The 20,828-nt window shown below is 34.9% G+C and overlaps 3 protein-coding genes across 10 annotated transcripts in view; 2 read left to right on the forward strand and 1 right to left on the reverse strand.

The window, feature by feature from the left end:
* The first annotated feature begins 7,267 nt into the window (after positions 1 to 7,267).
* frg1 (FSHD region gene 1) lies at positions 7,268 to 12,741 on the forward strand. The gene is made up of 10 exons (XM_052570160.1): positions 7,268 to 7,293; positions 7,947 to 8,117; positions 8,277 to 8,344; positions 8,470 to 8,592; positions 11,061 to 11,118; positions 11,278 to 11,392; positions 11,545 to 11,649; positions 11,932 to 12,023; positions 12,110 to 12,220; positions 12,464 to 12,741. The coding sequence occupies exons 2-10, from the start codon at positions 8,056 to 8,058 to the stop codon at positions 12,498 to 12,500; spliced, it is 771 nt and encodes a 256-aa protein (XP_052426120.1). The 5' UTR covers positions 7,268 to 7,293; positions 7,947 to 8,055; the 3' UTR covers positions 12,501 to 12,741.
* Positions 12,742 to 13,790: 1,049 nt separating this feature from the next.
* Positions 13,791 to 18,560, forward strand: LOC127968705 (acid ceramidase-like). The gene is made up of 15 exons (XM_052570073.1): positions 13,791 to 13,972; positions 14,171 to 14,217; positions 14,801 to 14,891; positions 15,144 to 15,230; positions 15,401 to 15,479; positions 15,570 to 15,644; positions 15,832 to 15,877; positions 16,046 to 16,190; positions 16,416 to 16,470; positions 16,646 to 16,727; positions 17,398 to 17,529; positions 17,619 to 17,742; positions 17,828 to 17,884; positions 17,961 to 18,079; positions 18,394 to 18,560. The coding sequence occupies exons 1-14, from the start codon at positions 13,895 to 13,897 to the stop codon at positions 18,048 to 18,050; spliced, it is 1,188 nt and encodes a 395-aa protein (XP_052426033.1). The 5' UTR covers positions 13,791 to 13,894; the 3' UTR covers positions 18,051 to 18,079; positions 18,394 to 18,560.
* Positions 18,561 to 18,640: 80 nt separating this feature from the next.
* Positions 18,641 to 20,828, reverse strand: part of LOC127968301 (pericentriolar material 1 protein) — a 32,247-nt gene continuing 30,059 nt past the window's right edge. For all 8 annotated transcript variants that reach the window (XM_052569830.1, XM_052569974.1, XM_052569529.1 and 5 more), the window contains 4 exons: positions 20,124 to 20,311; positions 19,897 to 19,989; positions 19,671 to 19,794; positions 18,641 to 19,395 (listed from right to left, as the gene is read on the reverse strand). In XM_052569830.1, the coding sequence (XP_052425790.1) occupies positions 19,370 to 19,395; positions 19,671 to 19,794; positions 19,897 to 19,989; positions 20,124 to 20,311 (431 nt within the window). In that variant the 3' untranslated portion in view covers positions 18,641 to 19,369. The remainder of the gene's footprint in view (positions 19,396 to 19,670; positions 19,795 to 19,896; positions 19,990 to 20,123; positions 20,312 to 20,828) is intronic.

Here is a 20,828-nt window from a genome sequence, read left to right on the forward strand (position 1 = left end):
AAATAACATCATTATTTACTCAAATGTGAACACAAAATAAGAAGCTTTTCAGAATGCTATTTTTTTAACATATAACATGCAGTGTCTATGACTGTTAAACTGTAAAAAGATTTTTTATTTTAAAAAAAGCACAAAAGTGTCCTTCAACAGACTACTTTGCAATAGAATATTTTTATGCCCCTATATATCAACTGAATCCAAGTCTTCTGAATGTCTTTATATGATGAACAGATTTAATCTAGGCTTTTATGCACATATACACTTCATCAAATGGTAAATGGAAGCTGAAACGTGCTTTGTTTCACACGCAAGAATCAATTTTCTTTGTTCTCACACATCAAGTAAGTAGAATTGAGCTTCCATTTACCAAATACAGTAGTTAGGGGAAAGGTGACAAATGTGTACTTCTGAAATTCCAAATGCCTCTTCACTATTTAATCCTGCCAGCAACTCTGCTGGTGCCTTCAAATCTCATTTGCACTTCTGCATATTTAAGCATCACGTTTAGCATCGTTGACATCAAATGAGAATGCTTTCATGAATCTTCAACCTTCTGTGTTCCAAAAATATGTTCGTCAGAAAGTAAATGATGACACACTTTCATTTTTTATTTACTTTTTTTTTTTTTTTTTTGGTGAACTGTCCTTTTAAGTACTCGGTCAAAGCCTATCAGCACTGTTTTTATTCAGATTTAGAGTATTCATTGAATTTATGAAGTTTCCCATTGAATGATTCTCATATTATTCAAGTACATCAAAAGCACTCCAAAAGTGTTTTGTTAACAATAACATGATGTACTGAAATAAAAAAGGAACTGCATTAGTACAACAAAGCACTGCAGCTGAACTCAGCAACCTCCTCCGAAACCCTCTCACCTCTGGATTTTTTCCACACATGCAAATCGCTGCTTCTACAGTATATCACCTGGGTATTCAATAACTAGGGCACTAGCAGTATCTTGAAATACCTTATTGTACTCTGACCAGTTCAGGTCTTTCCAACACCTTTTCCCCAGCTAACTGTTAAAAAGCCATGAAGAAATAAACAGCCTTTGGATAAACAATACAATATGTAATTTATAATGCTTTCCACAACAGAACCATGAAAACTTATTTATTATTATTATTTATTTTTATTTTTTTTAAGATTCTTGCCACATTCTGCACAGTTTCATTTCTGATGATTTGCTGAATTTGGCTATGGCTGTTAAGTGTGACAAATAGCTGAAGGTGAGGCTGAGTATACTGTTTATTACTATATTGTGTGACTACCCAACATAATCATAAAACAATATCTGCTATGTTGTAGTCATCATAAAAGATTAATGATCGAAGAGTGGGACATATATTAATGATGTGCAGGATGGCACATGTATGTAGTATTGCTCAGTATTGCTCGATATTATATAGTGTTGCAAATCCTAGTGCATTACCTGATAAGCAAATGCTCTGTTAAAGCCAAGTACAAGTACATACTGCCCCCTATAGGCTTACTGAGCTTTACTTTTACAGAGATTGAGTGCTGTAGGCAAAAAGACAGATGTGAGTTATGATGCAAACTCCCTTGTGCTGGATGACACAAATGAGAGCTGTGCTCTGACTGAATGTGTGCTTTGCTCTGTCACCACCAGAACTAGAACAGAGAGACGAAGTTAGACATATAGCATCCCAATGAAAAAGAGTGAGACTTGAGACACGCTTTCTCTTTTACTGGCATAAATGTAAAAAAAAAATTAAATGCTTTGAAAAACTTGCCGATGTTATTAGAGGGAGGTTGCAGAAAATAAACAAATAAATCTGATATTTGATATGTACAGCCTCAGAAGGCAACATTACTTTGACCACTATACAAGAGTCGTCTGATTAGGGAATTTCATTATTCCATTTTAATGTGCATTAACTTAAAAATGTGTGTATAAATTTGGGTGGTGTACTGACACAACAATACGTTCAGGGTTAAATTATGTGAAGGAAAGAGGTGGTGAACCTAGCACATACTGTATACTTGCAAATAGTCGAATTGCATTGCATCAGTTGAAAACTGCAGTGGAGATTTTAGCCATTTTTAGCAATCAAGGTCATATCACCCAGTCAAGGTTATCTATTATTCCACCTACTAATGACTGATTAATATGTTTTTAAAGACATGCAACACACTCTAATTATTAATTTATGTATAAAAGTTTCAAATATTTTATTTAATTTTATTAATGCCACCTTATTGATCTATTTATCTTAACTCACCAGTCCAGGGGTCTTATACAGTAGTCAACATTTGAAGTGGATCAAAAAAGTTAATCAAAGTTGTCTTAAGACTAGAATACATTTTGTTTTAGGTTTTAGGAAAACTTTGATGAAAGGTTTTATCAACTTTAAATGTTGACTAGTGTAGATATACATATGTATGTGTGTAATTGCATATTTGTCTACAAAACAAATAAAAACGGTTAAAAAAAAAAGCCTTGAGAAATGACAGAAATAGAGTTAACATCTGCTTATCACACACAAGATTAGGTGTTTCTTGTGATCTAGTGGAACTTGTGCATTGTGTGTTTGTTTTGGTGTGTGATCTTTACAGCTAAATCTGTTAATGACACTTGGAAGAAAAGTGGAATCTGTCAGTCAAACGTGTGACTTCCTTTGCAACTCTCCCACTATGTTAATGACAGATATGCAGATGATTTATTTATTGTAAGATGTCTTGCAACTCTGCATGTGAATGGGAGACACAGAGGGAGTAGTCAATCATAAACACATAGCAGTCTATGAGCAAGTGCATTTTTGTGGATCTTTATAATTATGTGTTTGGCCAATGTTGATAACTTGTAATTGTAAGGAGACTTGTGGTACTTTAACCTCTAAAAAGAGTCTGAGTGCATAATTCAACATTTATTAACTCGACCCATTTTGGGATAAGGATTCATTTATTAATTTGTGTACCAGCCCACCCAATAAATATTGTCTTTTAAGATTTGAATACTTGTAATTTGAATACTTAAAGACTGTCCTATTGTTAATGGTACGTTCCTTTAATTTATAAGTGAAAAGCTATAATGAAGTAATGTGGAATTTACCGTAAAATACCGTTTTTGGAAGTGAAAAAGTCTTTTTTCATTAGCGATATTGAGATGCATGGAATATGGTATGTTAATTTCAACACACACACACACAGACACACACACACACACATTTTGTCAGTTTATCGTAAAGGTACAAAACCAAAGTAAGTATTAATTCAGTTGGTATAACATTATATTAGTTAATGATATGTATGTTTATATACTGTTCATTTAAGTTGAATCCTTAAAAGCTAAAATATTGTTACCACATATTTTACAGTAAAGTTCTGGCAACTACAGCTGCTATTTCTACTGTAAATTTCACAGATGTTGGAAGGTATGTGGCTGAAAAATCCTCTTGTAAAAGGAAATACTGAGAGAAGGACAATAGAATAGAAAAAAAATGTAGCCAGAGAAACCTGGCCTGTTACCTCCTCCAGAAGTGTTGAGAGGGAAATTTCACGGCTAGTTATTCATGCTGCGATCTCTTCCCCTCCAAATCACAGTGAGAAATTGGCTGAGCCCTAAAGTGACTCTAGCTTGTAGTCTGTTTGAGGGTAGAGACCCATGACAGAGGAGAAAGCTCAGCGGGAGTCTCTCAAAGGTCTTCGATATATACAGCCTTTCCATCAGTTTCCTGTTCCTGAAGCTATTGTCCAAACAGCTCTGTTACTAAAACCCAAACCTTTCCCATACGCCAAAGAGTAGATTTGACTAACTCTGACTTATTAAAACAAAGCAAGCAAAATGTTATTTTATAGAAACATTTGAACCAAGTAGGACATAGTTTTACTGTAGATTCTGCTATAAATTGTTTTATTGGAACTGCCAGGAATAAAATCCCAAATGTGAATTTTTCTGCAATCATTTGTCAAATTACTTGTCAGCAAAACCTAAAGCTATAGCTCACTTCCTTAGGGCTTCAATCCACAGCTCAATCACAGGGTCAGTGTCATGAGAGACAACTTGTTAACCTCACGAAATGTGACATCATATCCTGGATTTAGCCTGAGGGTGGAGGTGGCACTCTAAGGATTCGGTTGCATGCAGCAGAGGCTCCCATAAATCCACATACATCGATGCAAGTCCCTCATAAGACTGTATCCAGTGTGTATGGGTACAAGAGGGAGTCTGACATTCTTTTTTGCAGCAAAAAGTAGAAGACACACACCTCTGTGTAGAAGTAGAAGACACACACATCTGTGTCGACCACCTGCTCTTCACCGTCAATCATTCTTCTCCGGCTCAAATCATTTCTCATTAACACATCAGCACTCAGAGAGACACACAGACCCTGAGCTACCGAGCTGCTCCTGCCTGTGAAATCACTTACTGTCTGCACTATGGAGGTGCTGCGGCCGTCCCATTATCAGCTGCATTCCCTGGTGTTCACTCCCCTTCCTCCTTATTTCTTCTGTCAGTACTTGTCAAATATTGGAATGCACAGCTCCCATCGGAGGTTTTCGGTATGCGAGCCTGTCACCTTCTCATGCTCAGCAGTTTTCTTTAACACCTCATGGGGGCAGGGTTATCTTCTCAACACTGCGTGACTCTGCAGAGAATTTTACTAACTGTAGAAGCAACCAGGGTACACTGCCATAAACAGAAAAAAATTGAGACATGCAAAGAAGCAAGGTATATGAAGTAGCAAGGCATAGTCAATCTTAAATCTCTGAAAATTACATATAAATAAAATTTGATTAAAATATTATAATATAATGAATAACTAATGCTGATATATTAATCAGATAATTTTCATATTTAAAACTGATAAGAACCCCCTCCAAATCAAGACTTTTTTTTTAATGATCTATTACAATAACTAATCTATTTGTATAACTATAAATATCTACTTATCTATTAGGTTACTTATTTAAGTGTTTTTCTTATTGTTTTTCTTATTATTTTTTAATGACTTTATTTCTAGATTAAATTTGATAAATTAATTAAATTTGATTAAATTGCATGATGTGCTGTAACACCAAATTGCATGTGCAGTTTAAAGTGGGGATGTTTAATATACAAATTTCTTTAATTTGCTTCCATTCTGGAAAAACACATTGTTCAGCTAAATTCACTGCAGTCACCAAATTAAATTTGGCTCAGTTCCTAATAGTTTCCCTTACGAAAGTGAGAAACAGCATGCACTGGCTCTAAAACAAGTCACGTTTTGATCTTAATTTGTGTTTTTAGATTTGATTTGGAAGCAGCTTCCAAACTGAAAATCTGTGATTTTAGTTGCTTTTGGTTATTCTAGCTAAAAATAACAGCTGCCCTCAGATTAGACATTCATGCCAATGATTAAATGCATTTTCTCACTAACATTGGCATATTTATGTGTGTTTAATTGCATTTGGCTCATCTGAATTCATTATGAAATTCATCAATCAGCCCCCAATCCCAGAAGTATGTGATATGAAATCTGTTGTGTTTGCTTGTCAGCACTCAGTTACATGGCAGAGTTGTTTTGAGCCAATCACGTGAGCCCTAAAACGTCACGTGACCAATGACTCTGGAGAAGCAAGAAAATTATGGCATGACCTTTCATTAGTGACTATCCTGAGCTGTGAAAGTCAGCAAACAGGAAAAATATCTTATATTTCAACAGAATATTATATGTAATAAATTAAAAGCACATACAAAAATACACACGAAAAGACTAATATACATATAAATTTTAAGGAAGGAATAATTCTATGAAGAGTTGGTCTGACTTACATAATTACTATTTATAAGCCTATACTTGTTTCCAATGATACACTGTCAGCCATTCTGTTCCAGTTGGCACTGTTTCATGCCTTATATTACTTTGAAAGTCAACCAGTCACTATCTATAGCCGACCACTTGACTGATGACTGGCACCATGGGAGGAAATGAAAGACTACGCTCATTAAACTATATATTAAGCTATCTTTCCCTCGCTCTTCCTCCTCGCCATCCCCAATTGCTTTGTGTCTCATACCACATTGATGCTTGCTAAGGATGATAAATTTTCTATTCCACTTGAGAGGCGGAGGTAATGGGGCAGGCCGAACATGGAGACAAAAGGCCTTTCAACAAGGACGAGAGAAAGACATCGACGATGCACAGATACAAACATCTCATTAAACAATCCCATCACCGCAGCCACACGTCCTGCCTTCTTTAGTCTTATCATTCTAATCTGATACGGCTGATATGCATAATATTTAGTGTAAACATTGAGGGTGTCGTTGATTGACTTTTTAGGTTACTTTCTATTTGTGTGTGTAGCAGTGTCGTGGATATCTGGAATCCCAACCCCAAACAGAAAACCCTCTGTATGTAAAAAAATAATAATAATAACAAAAATACCTTACTTTATACTGTTTTCACAAAGTATAATGCCGGTTTTTGTAAATAATGTCAGACTTTGCACTTCTATGTACACATTTGTCACATTTGTAGGCACACACAATTATTATTAATTATTATATATTTGTGTCTGCAGGTTCTTATATACAGGATCCATAATTAAAACTGACAAGTGCATAGTGAGATTGGCCAATAAACTGTCTTTGGCAATTAATAAAATTGTATTATTACATTGAAAATTAATAACATAACACACAATTTAAATTTGACCCTCTTTTGAGTGTGTTCTTTTTTCTCAGTAGAAAATTTACCATCAGATGTTTAGCTAAGAAAAAAAAAAAACATTTGGCAGTCCAATAAAACACTATGTCAAGAAATAGATTCATAAATTAAAAATGTTTTGAAAACTTACGTCATACTGGAAATAGAAGGTCAAGTCAAGTGCAAGTGTGCATCCAAAGGACACTTTTCTATCGCATGAGGCCTCTGGAGAAAAAGCTTTTTATGGAAGTGATGCAGCCAATAACCACGTTACAAAGATAGTACAAAAACATCCAGATTATGTTCATACCACACACATTCATACTATATAGCAATTATATAGCAATTAGTATGAAAATATATTTAAACAAGCAAATATATGTCAATTTTCTAATGATTGTGATTACAAGTACAAAGAAATTACTTGGCCTACCTCCTCAGAAAGTGATTTCGGACACAGACAAAATAAGCTCTGAATAAATCACAATAAACTTTTGTTTTGTTTTTTTCTTCAAAAAGAAAGCTACTAATTTTTCAAGCTATCACAGTCAGTGCACGTTATATATTTCTCCGACCGATGTGTGTCGCGCTTCAGCCCAGCCGCGCGTTTTCAGTGCGGTTCTTTGACTCCTCTCGGCCACCGTACACCATAGACAGTAAAAGAAATGGACACAGCGACCCCATTGGAACTCAATTGAGACAAATGAAGCCCAGTTTTAGCGTTTTTTAGCACTTCCGTTTCTGACGCGCAGACTCAAACGAAGCTTGACGACGTCAGCAACCTGTCTGACAGATGTAAATCTTCTAGTAGCTGTGCGTGCAAACTGCCATCGTTAATCTTGCACAGACGGCGAGCTTGAGCGGGGAGTTCTTTGTCGTGAGTGAGCAGGAGTAAGTATTCTGATTAATTATTTTGTATAGTATTTTAAAATGTAATGCCAGTACGCCATATTAAGTTAATTGCCTGCGAGCTTCTCCTCCTGTCTGTACGGTAATGCCACAGAGAGCCGAGTGGTTATGACGCAATCGTTAGCCTATTTTTTACAAAAACTGTTTATACGGGGCCATAATGTAACATAGAAGGTAATGGAGCCCTTTATACATTGTCGTGTATCTTTAGAAATAAATAATGGACAAACAGAGTCTTTAAACGCCTTAGATGTAAAGTTATTCGCTGTCAAAGTGACGCCAAAATGAATGGGAGTCAATGGGAATGCTAACGCAAGTGAAGTTCTGCTAAAAGATGGCAGCCCCCACCCGACTTCAACTTCCGGTCGAGTTCCTTGCCCCTTGCCGTACACACACAGAGCTGTTACAGGAAATCGTTTTCAATGCGTTAATAACAACGTTTGATAATCCTACATGAACGTTATAAATTAAGTCTCTTTAACTGTTTGTGATAATGACCGAGTACTCACACGTCAAGTCCACCAAGCTGGTCCTAAAAGGATTAAACGATAAAAAGTAAGCCTTTCATTCTGTATAACGTTCGAACAAAAGTTGTATCTTTTCTCATGAATGTTTACAGTTAACGTTAAGTCACTGTAATAATTGATGCAAAAGTTAATAATATCAGAAGTATTTACGCTAACATATATGGCCTGCGACTTCCAAATTGTGCAGAAAGAAGAAAAAGAACAAGGACAAAAAGAGAAAACGAGATGATGATGAAGACAAGCTGGATATCATTGGTATGTTGTTTCTTTGTCCATGGAGTTAAGATAGATAGATAGACAGATAGATCTTTGTAAATGCTCTGTGTTTTGTTGAAAGTGTTTATGATGCATGATATGAGCCTGTGTGAATGTGTTTTCAGGAGGCTGGTGGACAGTGAAGAGTTATGGTGAGATCACAGGCACAGTGGCCATTGAGATGCACAAAAAGTCCTTCATTCACGCGCTGGACACTGGACTCTTCACTGTAGGAGCTCCACATAAAGGTGCTGATTCTGCTTTATTAAACTCCTGAATGTTGTGGCTGCAAGGCAGCTTGGTTTATGTTGGCAAAACAGATATTTTAGCTTTGCTCTAAAAGATTCTCAGATATATCTTACTTTGTGGCTTATTTTGAATCGTTTTTAAATAACAAACAGGGTGGCAATAATTTCATTCCCTGAAGAGAAAAAAAATAAATAAATAAATAAATATATATATATATATATATAATATGTGTGTATATATATATATATATATATTATTAAAATAATATTTTGTAGACCAGTGGTTTATATGTTTTCAAATTATTCTAAACCAATTTAATTTATATTTAAGTAGGTTCAAAAATTCAAATGTAAAATCAGTTAAGCTTATGTATGCATCAAATTTCTTACTGTGTTTTTTAAACTCATGTTTCCTTAAAAAAGTGTTTGGCTATTTGAGTAAGTTAGCAGTAAGTTTAAAATACATTAAAATGTCCACGGGCACATCTGTATCTTTTTTGTGTGTGTATGTGTGGACCTCAATTAACACATTTAAATAGTAAAACAAATTCAAGTAAGAGTTTACAAAATGTGCAAAAATTGTTGTGCGTGTAGGATGGCCTTTTACAATATTTACACTGTTTGTGATAAGCAAGTGCATTAATATAGTGATGAGTTGGTTTAAACGAACTAGAAGATTTATTGGAAATGAAATGCTTTATTCTTAAAGGCGTATCATGTCTTAAAATACACTTAACAAGCTCATTCTGCAGTATTTTCAGGCAACAAGCAAATCTCTGCGATTATACTGCATTGTATTTTTTTCAGCCATTGCATTTTAAATTGAAAAGGTTTCTCTAATAGCACGGAACAAATAAGTCTCGAAAGTAGAGATGGCTAGGTGCTGCTGTTTCTCTTTTGCTCTCACTGTGGGATTTAAAATCCTGAATAATGTTATGATTGGTCAGTCTCCATTACCGCAGCCATTCATGCAAAGCACAGAGCAATTTTATAGTTCAGTCACCAGAAGTTGTTGTTTACAATTTTTTTTGTTTTCAGCCTCATTTTCTGCTTTTCACTGACCGCTGATTGTAAGGATCGGTCTCTACATTTGTGCACGATCTCTAAAATGAATTTAATTTAGTGGTTGAGACCTGATATTAGTAAATGAAAGACTGTAACTGTTGTTGACACCCATGAGAATTCATGACAAGTGCATCTGTTTGATTCCCACACCTCTCTAGGCAGAAAGCATGGACACACACACGCTACTCTGTAACTTTTTGAGCATATCATTTGAAGGCTCTTGCAGAATTCAGTATCTTAGATAATTCATGAGTTTGTGATAGAATAGAATATCAGCATTACTCTTTCTTTTGTTCAGTCATTCATGATCGAAAAACAAATAACTGTTCAAATACAAAGACTCCGCAGTGTAATGAGTTGGGTTACAAGACTTTTTCTTTGTTTTCTGTTTTTGATTTTTATTCGATTTTTTTTCTAGCATTGTTTCATGTTCTTGTAAATGTTCAGCCGTGAAAACCTTGATGACATGGAAATTATTCAGTTATAAAAGTGTGGCAGCTCTGAATTATTTTCTGGAATGGAAATGCTAGCTTCATCTCCAGTAATATTGCAATTATATACAGTAAATATAGAGTACCATTCAAACATTTGGGGTCAGTGAGGTTTATTTATTTTGAATAAATAAGAAATTAATACTTTTACTCATTAAGGATGCTTTTACGTTAACCCAAATTGACATTAAAAACATTTATAATGACTAATTACTGTAGTTTTGACCTTTCTATTCATAAAGTGTCCTGAGAAAATTTTCCACAAAACTAGAAATCAATTGTTTTCAACATTGATAACAATAAGAAATGTTTTATTAAATCAGCCTTTTAGAATGATCATGAAGACTTCTGTATTAAATCATATTAGCAAACTTTTGTTTTACTATAATTATCAACTGAATGCAGCCTCGGTGAGCATAGAGCATAATTAATAAAAAAAAAATAAAAAAAGAGTTTTGAATGGTAGTGTATACAAGTTTTAAAATATATGTGACCCTGGACCACAAACCCAGTCATAAGGGTCAACTTCTCAAAATTGAGGTTTAAGCTGATAGGATTTTTAGGAACGGACAATATTTGTCCGAGATACCACTATTTGAATATCTGGAATCTGAGCGTGCAAAAAAATCTAAATATTGAGAATAATCACCTTTAAATTTGTCCGAATGAAGTTCTTAGCAATGCTTATTTCTTATCATAAATTAGGTTTTGATATATTTACAGTAGGAAATGTACAAAATATCTTAATGGACATGATTTTTACTTAATATCCTACTGTTTTTCGGCATAAAAGACAAATTGATAATTTTGACCCCCCCCCAAAAATTTTTTTTTTGGGGGGGGGGGGGGGGGGTTGCTAAAAATATACCCCAGTGACTTAAGACTTAAAAAAGATATGTTTTGTGTTTGCAGACGATGAAGGCCCAGATCCTCCAGAGCAGTTCACTGCCATCAAAGTCTCCGACTCCAGGTAAAGATCACGACCATATCTATATCTATAACTAGTGTCATGAGCAGTGATGGAATAGAAATGTGTAAAATGCATAAACACCTTTTAATGTTCTGTAGCTAATTTAGTTATTTTGATCTTGTGACTCATTTTTCTCTTTTTTGTTTTGCTGGTGTGTAGGATAGCGCTGAAGTCAGGCTATGGGAAGTATTTAGGTATAAACTCAGAGGGTGTTGTGGTGGGTCGATCAGATGCCATCGGCTCCAGAGAGCAGTGGGAGCCAGTGTTTCAGGAAGTGAGTGAATCTGCCAATCAGATCAATTCACCTGTCACAATGAATATACTTCAGTTTGTGTAAATGTGAATCAATCTGGGACATGAGGCTGGAAAGTTTTGAATTCAGTTTTGACCATTTCTTTTATTTTTGTTGTTTCCTGTTCGCCATAGGGTAAAATGGCCTTACTTGCTGCAAACAGTTGTTTCATCTCGTACAGTGAGAGCGGAGACATAGTGGCCAAAAACAAGACGGCGGGAGAGGAGGAGATGGTCAAGGTGAATCTCTCATGAACTCACAGTCCACACCAAGATTCATTTATTTGTTGTTGTCTGAAGGAAATGATTCAAGGCTTTTATTTTTTTATATACATCCATATCTTTGCCCTTAAAGCTCAACAAACATTTGAGAAATAACTCCATGAGAGTAGCCAGATTTGGCCACTACAGTGCAGGATGTATTTTATCTGAACACATCTGCTGTTGATCAACAAATTACATCTTTTTCTTCCGGAGGGAAGGCTATAAATAATTTTTTTTATGCTTATCTGTTGCCCACAGATCCGTTCATGCACGGAAAGAGAGGTGAAGAAAAAAGACGATATTGCAGATGAAGACAGGGGTGATGTCAAGAACTGTGAGGTCAACTATGTGTGAGTGCCTGCATTTATTACCTGCAGTGAGATACAGAAGCTGTACTGTTTATTGAGCATGCAGTGAAGTGAATGTTTCCCTACAGGAAGAAGTTCCAGAGTTTCCAGGATCGGAAGCTGAGGGTGAATGAGGAAGACAGCGGTACGCTGAAAAAAGCCAGAACAGATGGAAAATTCCATGAGACTCTGCTGGACAGGTAAGACGTCTGACTTCAGGAGGAAAAACCTTTTACTGTGATCATACTGAATAATAAATGACTGTAGCCTGCTGATCATCCTGATGGATGAAAAGGTGTCCGATTATTTTGATATACCCTATTGGGTAATTTATGGTGTTTTAAACAACATCGTGAATATGCAAAACGTTCTACAAGAACAGTGGGAAAGGATGTATTATCATATATGTTTATAAGAAATCATGTTTTTTGTTTCTTTTTTAGGAGAGCCAAGATGAAGGCTGACAGATACTGCAAGTGAAACCAGCAGAAGTGTTTCTTTTTTTCTTCCTCATCATTATAATTTTACATTGTCATGGATCTGCCTTTATTTTTTTTTTATTTTTTTTACAATAAACCTATTCACTTTACACAGGAAAACAGTGGTGTTATTGTTTTTAAATAGCCTATAAATTATGTTGTTATTAGTAAACAGTCATTTGTTTAATATTGGGTTGTACATTTGCTTAATTCAACACATTAAATGGATTTTAAACTCAAAATCTCAGTTTCATTATTATTATCCAATTTTCTGTTTCATACAAAAAAGGGATGATTAATCTATGGAAAACGTGGTTATACTTAATGTTTTGACTTTAGTCAATTAATGTTGATGTGGTGTAATTTTTTAGGGGTATAATATTTATTTGACCCTCTAACTAGCACTCTCTATTCTAATATATATATATAAATATATAAATACTTGCCCCATTTTAGACTTGCACTCTATTCATTTACTAACTGCTTGTTTCCTTAAAAAGATAAATATTTTTTTTGTATTCTTAATTGATTTTATTATTTATTATACAATTAACAAAATCAAAAAATGCTTCTTAGACTAGCCTGCTCTATTATTTTTCTATTGTTTTCTTTTTATTTATTATATATATAAAAAAAAACATTGCAACCTGTTAAGCTAACTGAGACTTGTTTTAGCACTTGCATATCATTCATGATTTGTATTGTTTCCATTGTCCTCATTTGTAGGTCGACCAACTGTATTGTAAATGTAAATATTTAAATGATAATTTTCTTCATGTTGAGCAACAGAAGATAAAATGAATATTGAATAATGAATATTAATCTTGTGCAGTTAATAAGGCTTCGCGGTATTCGCGTAAAATTAATTTGTACTTCCACTCTTACATTTGAAATAATATAACTAAGATATAAGATAGTTAAATGTAATGTCATAGACTTTTTACAAATTTTCTAAAGATCTCTAAGTTTTCTATTTACGCACTTTGTGTAATTAAAATCGACTTAAAAAATATGGTTGTTGTTGCACTTCCTTCTATAACCATTAGATGGCGCGAGACCGTCGCCTGTTTATCGGTCGATTTGACCTGCCCTGGTAAAACTGCATTCTTTTTCTGCGAATTTTATTTTTCCTAACAAACCTATATAATAATAATAATAATAAATAAATAAATAAATAAAAGATAATGTAGGACCGACTTATGGCTTAGTAAAATAAAACAAGGACCAACCCAAATCCAAGACAGAAAGTGCGAAGTCATCTTTTATTCTGTAACTCATTGTTATGGTGTCTCGTGGGTTTGTGTAACGTTAGATCACGAACCGTCACGAGTATCGTCGGTACTTCCGCGTTCATAGCCGCTTCTGAAGAACACCGGGTCCTGCGCGCGTCTCACCATGATCCCCAAATCAAACCTCTGCTGTTTTATTCTCTCTTCTGTGTTTATGTGCTTTTCCGCGCAATATGTCCCACCGGTAAGTCACAAACTAGAGTTTGTATTATTTATGAAAACAAATGCGTCTTTACAGGTGTCCTCGTATCAATTTAAGTTATAACAGGACTGCAGTAGTTTGTTTAAAATAACCTAAATCACCAGTGCTGTTGGCATAGAAAAGCTTGACTGAATAACCAACACAGTTTACTTAATTAAAAGACTAATGTTCACATTTCAGTTCACAGAAGAGTGCAGAATTGGCATGTATCCTCCAAACGGCCCAACGTGAGTATGACAAGTGAAATTATGGATTATACAACCATAAAAACTGCTCTCAGAGACCAAAATTAAAATCAGAAAATCATGACAGGCATACAATACGAATGAATCACAGGAGAAAAAAAAAATTAATAGTGATATTTCCAAATGTTTTTATTTTAACAGCTTATTGTCTTTGTTTTACAACTTAATTATAATTTTTATCTTATTAACATCAAAGTCAGGTGTTTTGTAACAACCGGGCGGCTGTTTCATTGTTATGCAATTGCGAAAGATGTATATTATATTATCATTATATATATTTACATTTTTAATGTTATATTATTATTACATTTATATTACATATTACAGTGTCCCATGTAATTTTTTTTTAGTGCAAAAAGGTTCATTTAAAACTATTTAATTAATTAATTTATTTATTTGAACCAATTTAAACGTTTTCAAAAGTGTTTTCATCACAGTTAATCTATAAATCTACAAAAACTTCATTTTCTCTTAATATGAATAATTCAGAAAGTGAATTTGTATTTGTAATTCACATTGAAGGGAGATAATAAGAAAATCTCTGAAAAATCTCTGGATCTTTTAGATTTAAAGGTGATGTGTCCTGGTACACGGTTAATCTGGATTTACCACCAAGCAAAAGATGGACAGATGTCATTACAGACAAAAAGAACGATGTGAGTTTATATCAGTTATATAATGTTCTGTCTATGAATGTACTTATAGCAACAAAAGAATTGCCAGTCATTTTGCCATGACAGAGTGTCACTTCATTATTAGTTGCCTTGTATTAGTTGTATTGGTGAACTTCTATGTAAACTATGAACCAAAATGTAAGTGAAATCCTTGAATTCCACGAAACTAAAACCAGATGTTCTTGAGCAACTCTCGGTGAGCATTTCTCAAGAGCTCGTGTGCTTTGTGTTCAGATGGTGAGCATGATTCAGGCCATCAGAGATCTAGCAGATGCCTTTGTTCCCAGTGGAAAGCTCATCGATCTCGTAGATAAGGATTTGGTGAGTTATTAAAGAATCTCATCAGTCTAATTATGTATGATGCTTAATTATGATTGACTTAAGTATACTACAATCTTAAATCTGGCAGACATACCGTATACAGTACCTGTCACCGTTCATCAACATGAATAATTTGAACTGTAATAACTCTGTCATGTGCTTGTCCCCAGCCCTTGATGGTGGACACCTTGCCTTACCCGTTCAATGAGGAGATACGAGGAATCGCGTCAGTGTCTGGTGTTTCTTTGGGTATGAATGCATTCAAACAATCCTATTATGTTGAACACTTGAATAAAATCTGTATTTAAATCACACGATCACCTGTTCTCTGTGACTCAGGTGAGGTGGTGCTCTTCAACATATTTTATGAGGTGTTCACCGTGTGCACGTCTCTGGTTGCAGAGGATGTCAATGGTGAGGATTTCGTCAGAGATAACATTATTGGCATTTTTTTCACATTATTTTCAACAGATTTCATTCATTTCATTATTGGCATTCTAAAAAAAAAAAAAACATCTAAAAACTAAGCCAATAACTATGATATGAGAATTGTCTGTTTGCCATATAGAACACTTTATTTATTATGTATTTTTCATTGTAGGCAATCTCATCCATGCAAGGAACCTGGACTTTGGTCTTTTCATGGGGTGAGTTTAATGTTGTTTTGACATTTGTTGTTAACCTACTTCCCTAATTTAGTTTTTTTGAGTGAATGTTTATATATATATATATATATATATATATATATATATATATATTTATTGAAATCAAAACATGAAGACTTTATATTGTTGTGTGGTCTGCTCTGCTTACAGATGGGATTTGAAGAACAGGTCGTGGATCATCACTGAGAAGCTGAAGCCACTGGTTGTTAACATTGACTTCAGACGCAACAACCTGACTGTCTTTAAATCTACTAACTTTGCAGGATACGTGGGCATGCTGACCGGGATTCATCCAGTAAGGACAGAGCTCACATCCGTATAAAAGCAATCTGAAATTATTATAAGAGAATGGATTATAAATCATGGTGACAAGATTCAGAATGAGCTTTTGTCTCTGACATTGTGTTTAGTTTGGCTTCTGCAGTTTAACAGGAAGCAGAATTGTGAAAGCATGGATTGTTGGTCAGTAATCACGTTGCTTCTCTCTCTCAGTGTCTCTCTGTCTTCTGTTTCTTTGTAGCACTCATTCACCCTCACTATGAATGAACGCTTCACTCTGGATGGAGGCTACATCGGTAAGCCTTGGCCTGAAATTTGCCGAGTCATATGAGGCATTGTCAGAAATATGTTGAAGCTTTATATCGATGATTTGCAGATTTTTATTTTCTTAATTATGCATACTTATTTTATTTGCTCAGATCTTTGGTAGATGCATGTTAGTTTTATTGTGACTTGTGATGTGAATTACAGGGATTCTGGAGTGGATCTTGGGGAAGAGAGACGGCATGTGGATGAGTTTTTTGACTCGTTCTGTGCTGGAGAATGCAACTAGGTTGGCTACAGATAAATCTAATATTTGTGCATTACAATGCTTTACAAATGTAATACTTAATTTATTAAAATTACTTCAAATACACATTCTGGTTCATTGTTTTCTAAAATAATTCCTGCAATAGAGTATAAAAAATTATGCATTTAGAATTACTATTATTTCATAGTAGGCTTTACACATTTCACCTACACACTATGGTCAAAAGTTAGATTTTTTTTAAATGTTTTTGAAAGGAGTCTATTATGCTCACCCAGGCTGCATTTATTTGATAAAAAATAAAGTAAAGCATTACTATTCTATTACGATGTCCACAAAATATTAAGCAGCAAAAACATTGATAAGAACCATAATTAATAATTGAGCACCATAGAATGACTTCTGAAGACTGGTTTAATTGTTGTTGAAATTTCAGCTTTGCATAATAGTTAAAAAATATAGTAAAATAGAAAATAGTTTATTTTTAAAATTTTAATCATAATTCACAATGTTAGTGAGAATGATACTTCTTTAAAAAAAAAAAAAAAAAAAGTGTACAAATTTTGACCAGTGATTATTATTATTTTGTTGTTATGCCTATTACTTTATTTATTGATATTGAAGTATGAAACAAAAGAATCATATCTCTTTGGTTTATAAAGATGATGATAATTTGGATGTTGTGTTCTTTTAGCTACGAAAGTGCCAAGGCTCTTTTGACTGACACGAAGCTGCTGGCTCCAGCGTACTTCATCCTCGGAGGAAACCAGCCGGGTCAAGCCTGTATTATCACCAGATCCAGAACACACAGCATCAGTCCACTGGAGTGAGAGAGCATTGCTATTATCTACACATAGTTAAAAGAACAGGTGGGAAGTTGTCAGTATTTATCATGACACTTTGTGTGTTTTTCAGGCTTGATGTGAAGAATGGCAGGTGGTATGTTTTGGAGACGAACTATGACCACTGGAAAGAGCCTCTGTTTCTGGATGACCGCAGAACTCCTGCTATGAAATGCATGAATCAGACCACACAGGCTGTGAGTGTGGACACTGCAAACATAGACCTAAACTGGCGTTTAAAAAAATATTCTAAGTTTTACTTTTTTCTTTTTATTCTTTCAGGATATCTCCATAAAGACAGTCTATGATGTGCTGTCCACCAAGCCAGTCTTAAATAAAGTAGGTTCATCATCTTTGAGTGTTTCAGATTTCATTTTCTGACTTGTTTAACACTTCTCTTTATGGTGCTGTACAGTTGACCACATACACTACTCTTATGGAGGTGTCTAAGGGAACATTGGAGTCTTATATCCGTGACTGTCCTAACCCCTGCATGCCGTGGTGAGGGACTCCACCTGGACAAGCTGCATTACCGTGACAGTCTTCTGTAATTAATATTTTAGCGGTTTAAAATTGTTAATCTTACATTTAAAAAGGTTTGCAGTATCTGCTTTTGAAATTAACATGGGCATTGTTGGGTTTAATCAAGATTAACCTGTCAAACAGGTACAGTAGGGCAGCCTACTTAACACTTGTCTAAAGATGCATGTATTGAAACAAAAATAACTGCACTGAGAGTTTACATTATGTAAGACAGATTATAGAAAATATTTTTTTCAGTCAAATATTTGTGAATGTGACTGACATGTTTGTGTTGTTTTTTATTTTAATTTTTTGTAACCACACAGAAATGTGCACAGTGGAACAACTTGATAATTAACCTCATCAGCCCTGTTAACTAACAAATGGATGAGGGGAAAAAGATCAACCAAAAGAAACAAATGTACATTAGTTGTACTCTTAAGCAGTAGACAACTTTACACAACTAACATCAATAAATCATGGAGATACAGTACTTGCTGCATAAATAATGCACTGAATACTTACCAAAGCAGGTTTTCTGCAAATGGGATAGAGAGCAATCACCACAGGAAATGGTAAAAATCAACGTTTTATTTATTTTAAATCTCAAGTCTAAACATCAGCAAATTACACAGGTAAAATGGGGTGAGAACCCAAGCATTGGACAACATGCCTTTAAAAAAAAAAAAGTGAAATTGAAAGCAAGAGAAAACATTTAAAAGAGTGCAATAAGAGAGGACAGGACGACGTATCAGTGCTAATATGTGATTCTGCTCTATCCATTACACAGTTCAGTCTAGGGACATGTCGAATACATTTAAATAGGGATGTTGTTTTTTCAAATGTGCTTAAGTTTTGTACTGAATCGGATGAAGAAACATCTATTGTCCTTTATGTACTGCATTAGCAAAAAAATGCTAGCGGTCCGGGAGGGAATCCTAGAAAGAAATGCATAAAAGCCAAACATAGGAACGCAAAAATGACTTGCATCCCTTAAACCGAAGCCTTTGAAGGAGCTTTTACAGAGATTTCTGGCTGAACAAAGGGAAACAGAAAATGTACTTACAGACTACAGAACAGCTTAAAGACAAGCCCCTTCAAAACATCATCTCCTACATTCAGAATAAAACTACTTACAAGTGTAGAGACTTCTTTAACATCTCTTGAACTGTTAGACCACACATGCTGACAGGCTAATTCACCAAGACTTAGCTTAGCTGTTTTTTCCAAGAATCTCAAGCATTATACAGTAATGTTGCATGAATGATGGTGTGCAGTGCAAGACGGATAGAAACATCATTCTCATGCACTCTGGGCTTCAGTGGTTTCTGGGGAAAAAAACATATAAATATACTAATATGAGTAAAACAAATGTTCATCAATCATAGGGATCTGTTGATATGCAAATCATTGTAATTCTACTCTGAATTTCAATATCCAATACATACAAAACCAATACATAAATTCTTAAATTAACAAACACACACAAAGTTTTGTTCTGTTGAACACAAATTAATCACCATATATACTCATTTTACATTTTGAAAATTAAAATGTAGTCTGAACCGATAGCATATGGTTTGAGGTGATATTTAATAGTTACCAGGCTCTTTGAGTGCTTGAGGATTTCCCACCAATCCTGCAAGCTCTTCTTTATTTTCACTGAGAATTTCAGCTGTTAAGTTATCATATTGCTGCTCTTCTGAGATCCTCTTACAAAGCTCTTCCTGTACAAAGTACAAGCAGAGAACATGTTTAAGAGCAGCATTCTTTGGAGAAGTCATACAGTTTATAAACGAATATGTTAACATGACTACTCAAGCTTTTACCTCACACAGAAGAGACATTTGAAGAGGAAGACCCTCCACTTTAACAAAATCTTCCTCATCTGATCTCTGGCTGGTATTTCCAGATCCTGCCTCCTAGATTATAAAAAGTCAAACATTATACCTTTTTTAAAAATCAGAGAAAGATAGTTTGGTCAGTCTAAATAAAGAAATAAAAGCTGTTTGATGAGAAAAGATGATCTGGGGTTTGCAGTGAGAGTGAGACATACATCAGTGTTGATCATGACCGGAGACTCTGTGTCAGGACTGGCTGAGTCTGAGCTCTGTGGTGTTTCCTGGGCTGGTGAAACCGTGTAGTCCTCCTTTTCTCTTTCATCTCCTGAACCAGTTTTTGCCTCCTCTCTGCCCTCCTCTGGAAGCTGAACCAAGTCTTTGGACTCAGATTTTATGCTTTTCACTATTTGAAATGGGAGACAAAATGGAGTGTGTTGAGTGTAAATACCCCAATAAATGTTAAAGGGTTAGTTCACCCTACAATGAAAATTCGTCCATCTTCTACTCACCCTTGAAGCATCCTAGGTGTATGTGACTTTCCTCTTTCAGAATAATCCAATCAGAGTTATATTAAATATTGTACTTACTTATCCAAGCCTTTCAATGGGGGTAAGCGGGTGTTTGTTGTCAACAGTTCAGAAGACGTGAAATAAAGTGCGCACATCTGTAATAAAACATCCCTCATACAGCTCCGGGGGATGAATAACGCCCCCCTGTAGTGAATCCATGTGTTTTTGTAAGATAAATATCCAGATTTCAGACATAATAAACACTTATTTCTCACTTCTGCTGACTGTGGAACCGGAAGACGTGCAGGTGGATGTCGTAGTTCGTCAGCGCTGCGCAGAGAGAGAACAAAACAAAACTAAACGCTGGTCACGAATTAGAAGCACAAAATGAGGATTTGTAAATAAAAACGG

Source organism: Carassius gibelio, chromosome A1, assembly GCF_023724105.1.
Source record: "Carassius gibelio isolate Cgi1373 ecotype wild population from Czech Republic chromosome A1, carGib1.2-hapl.c, whole genome shotgun sequence".
Classification (NCBI taxonomy): Eukaryota; Metazoa; Chordata; class Actinopteri; order Cypriniformes; family Cyprinidae; genus Carassius; species Carassius gibelio.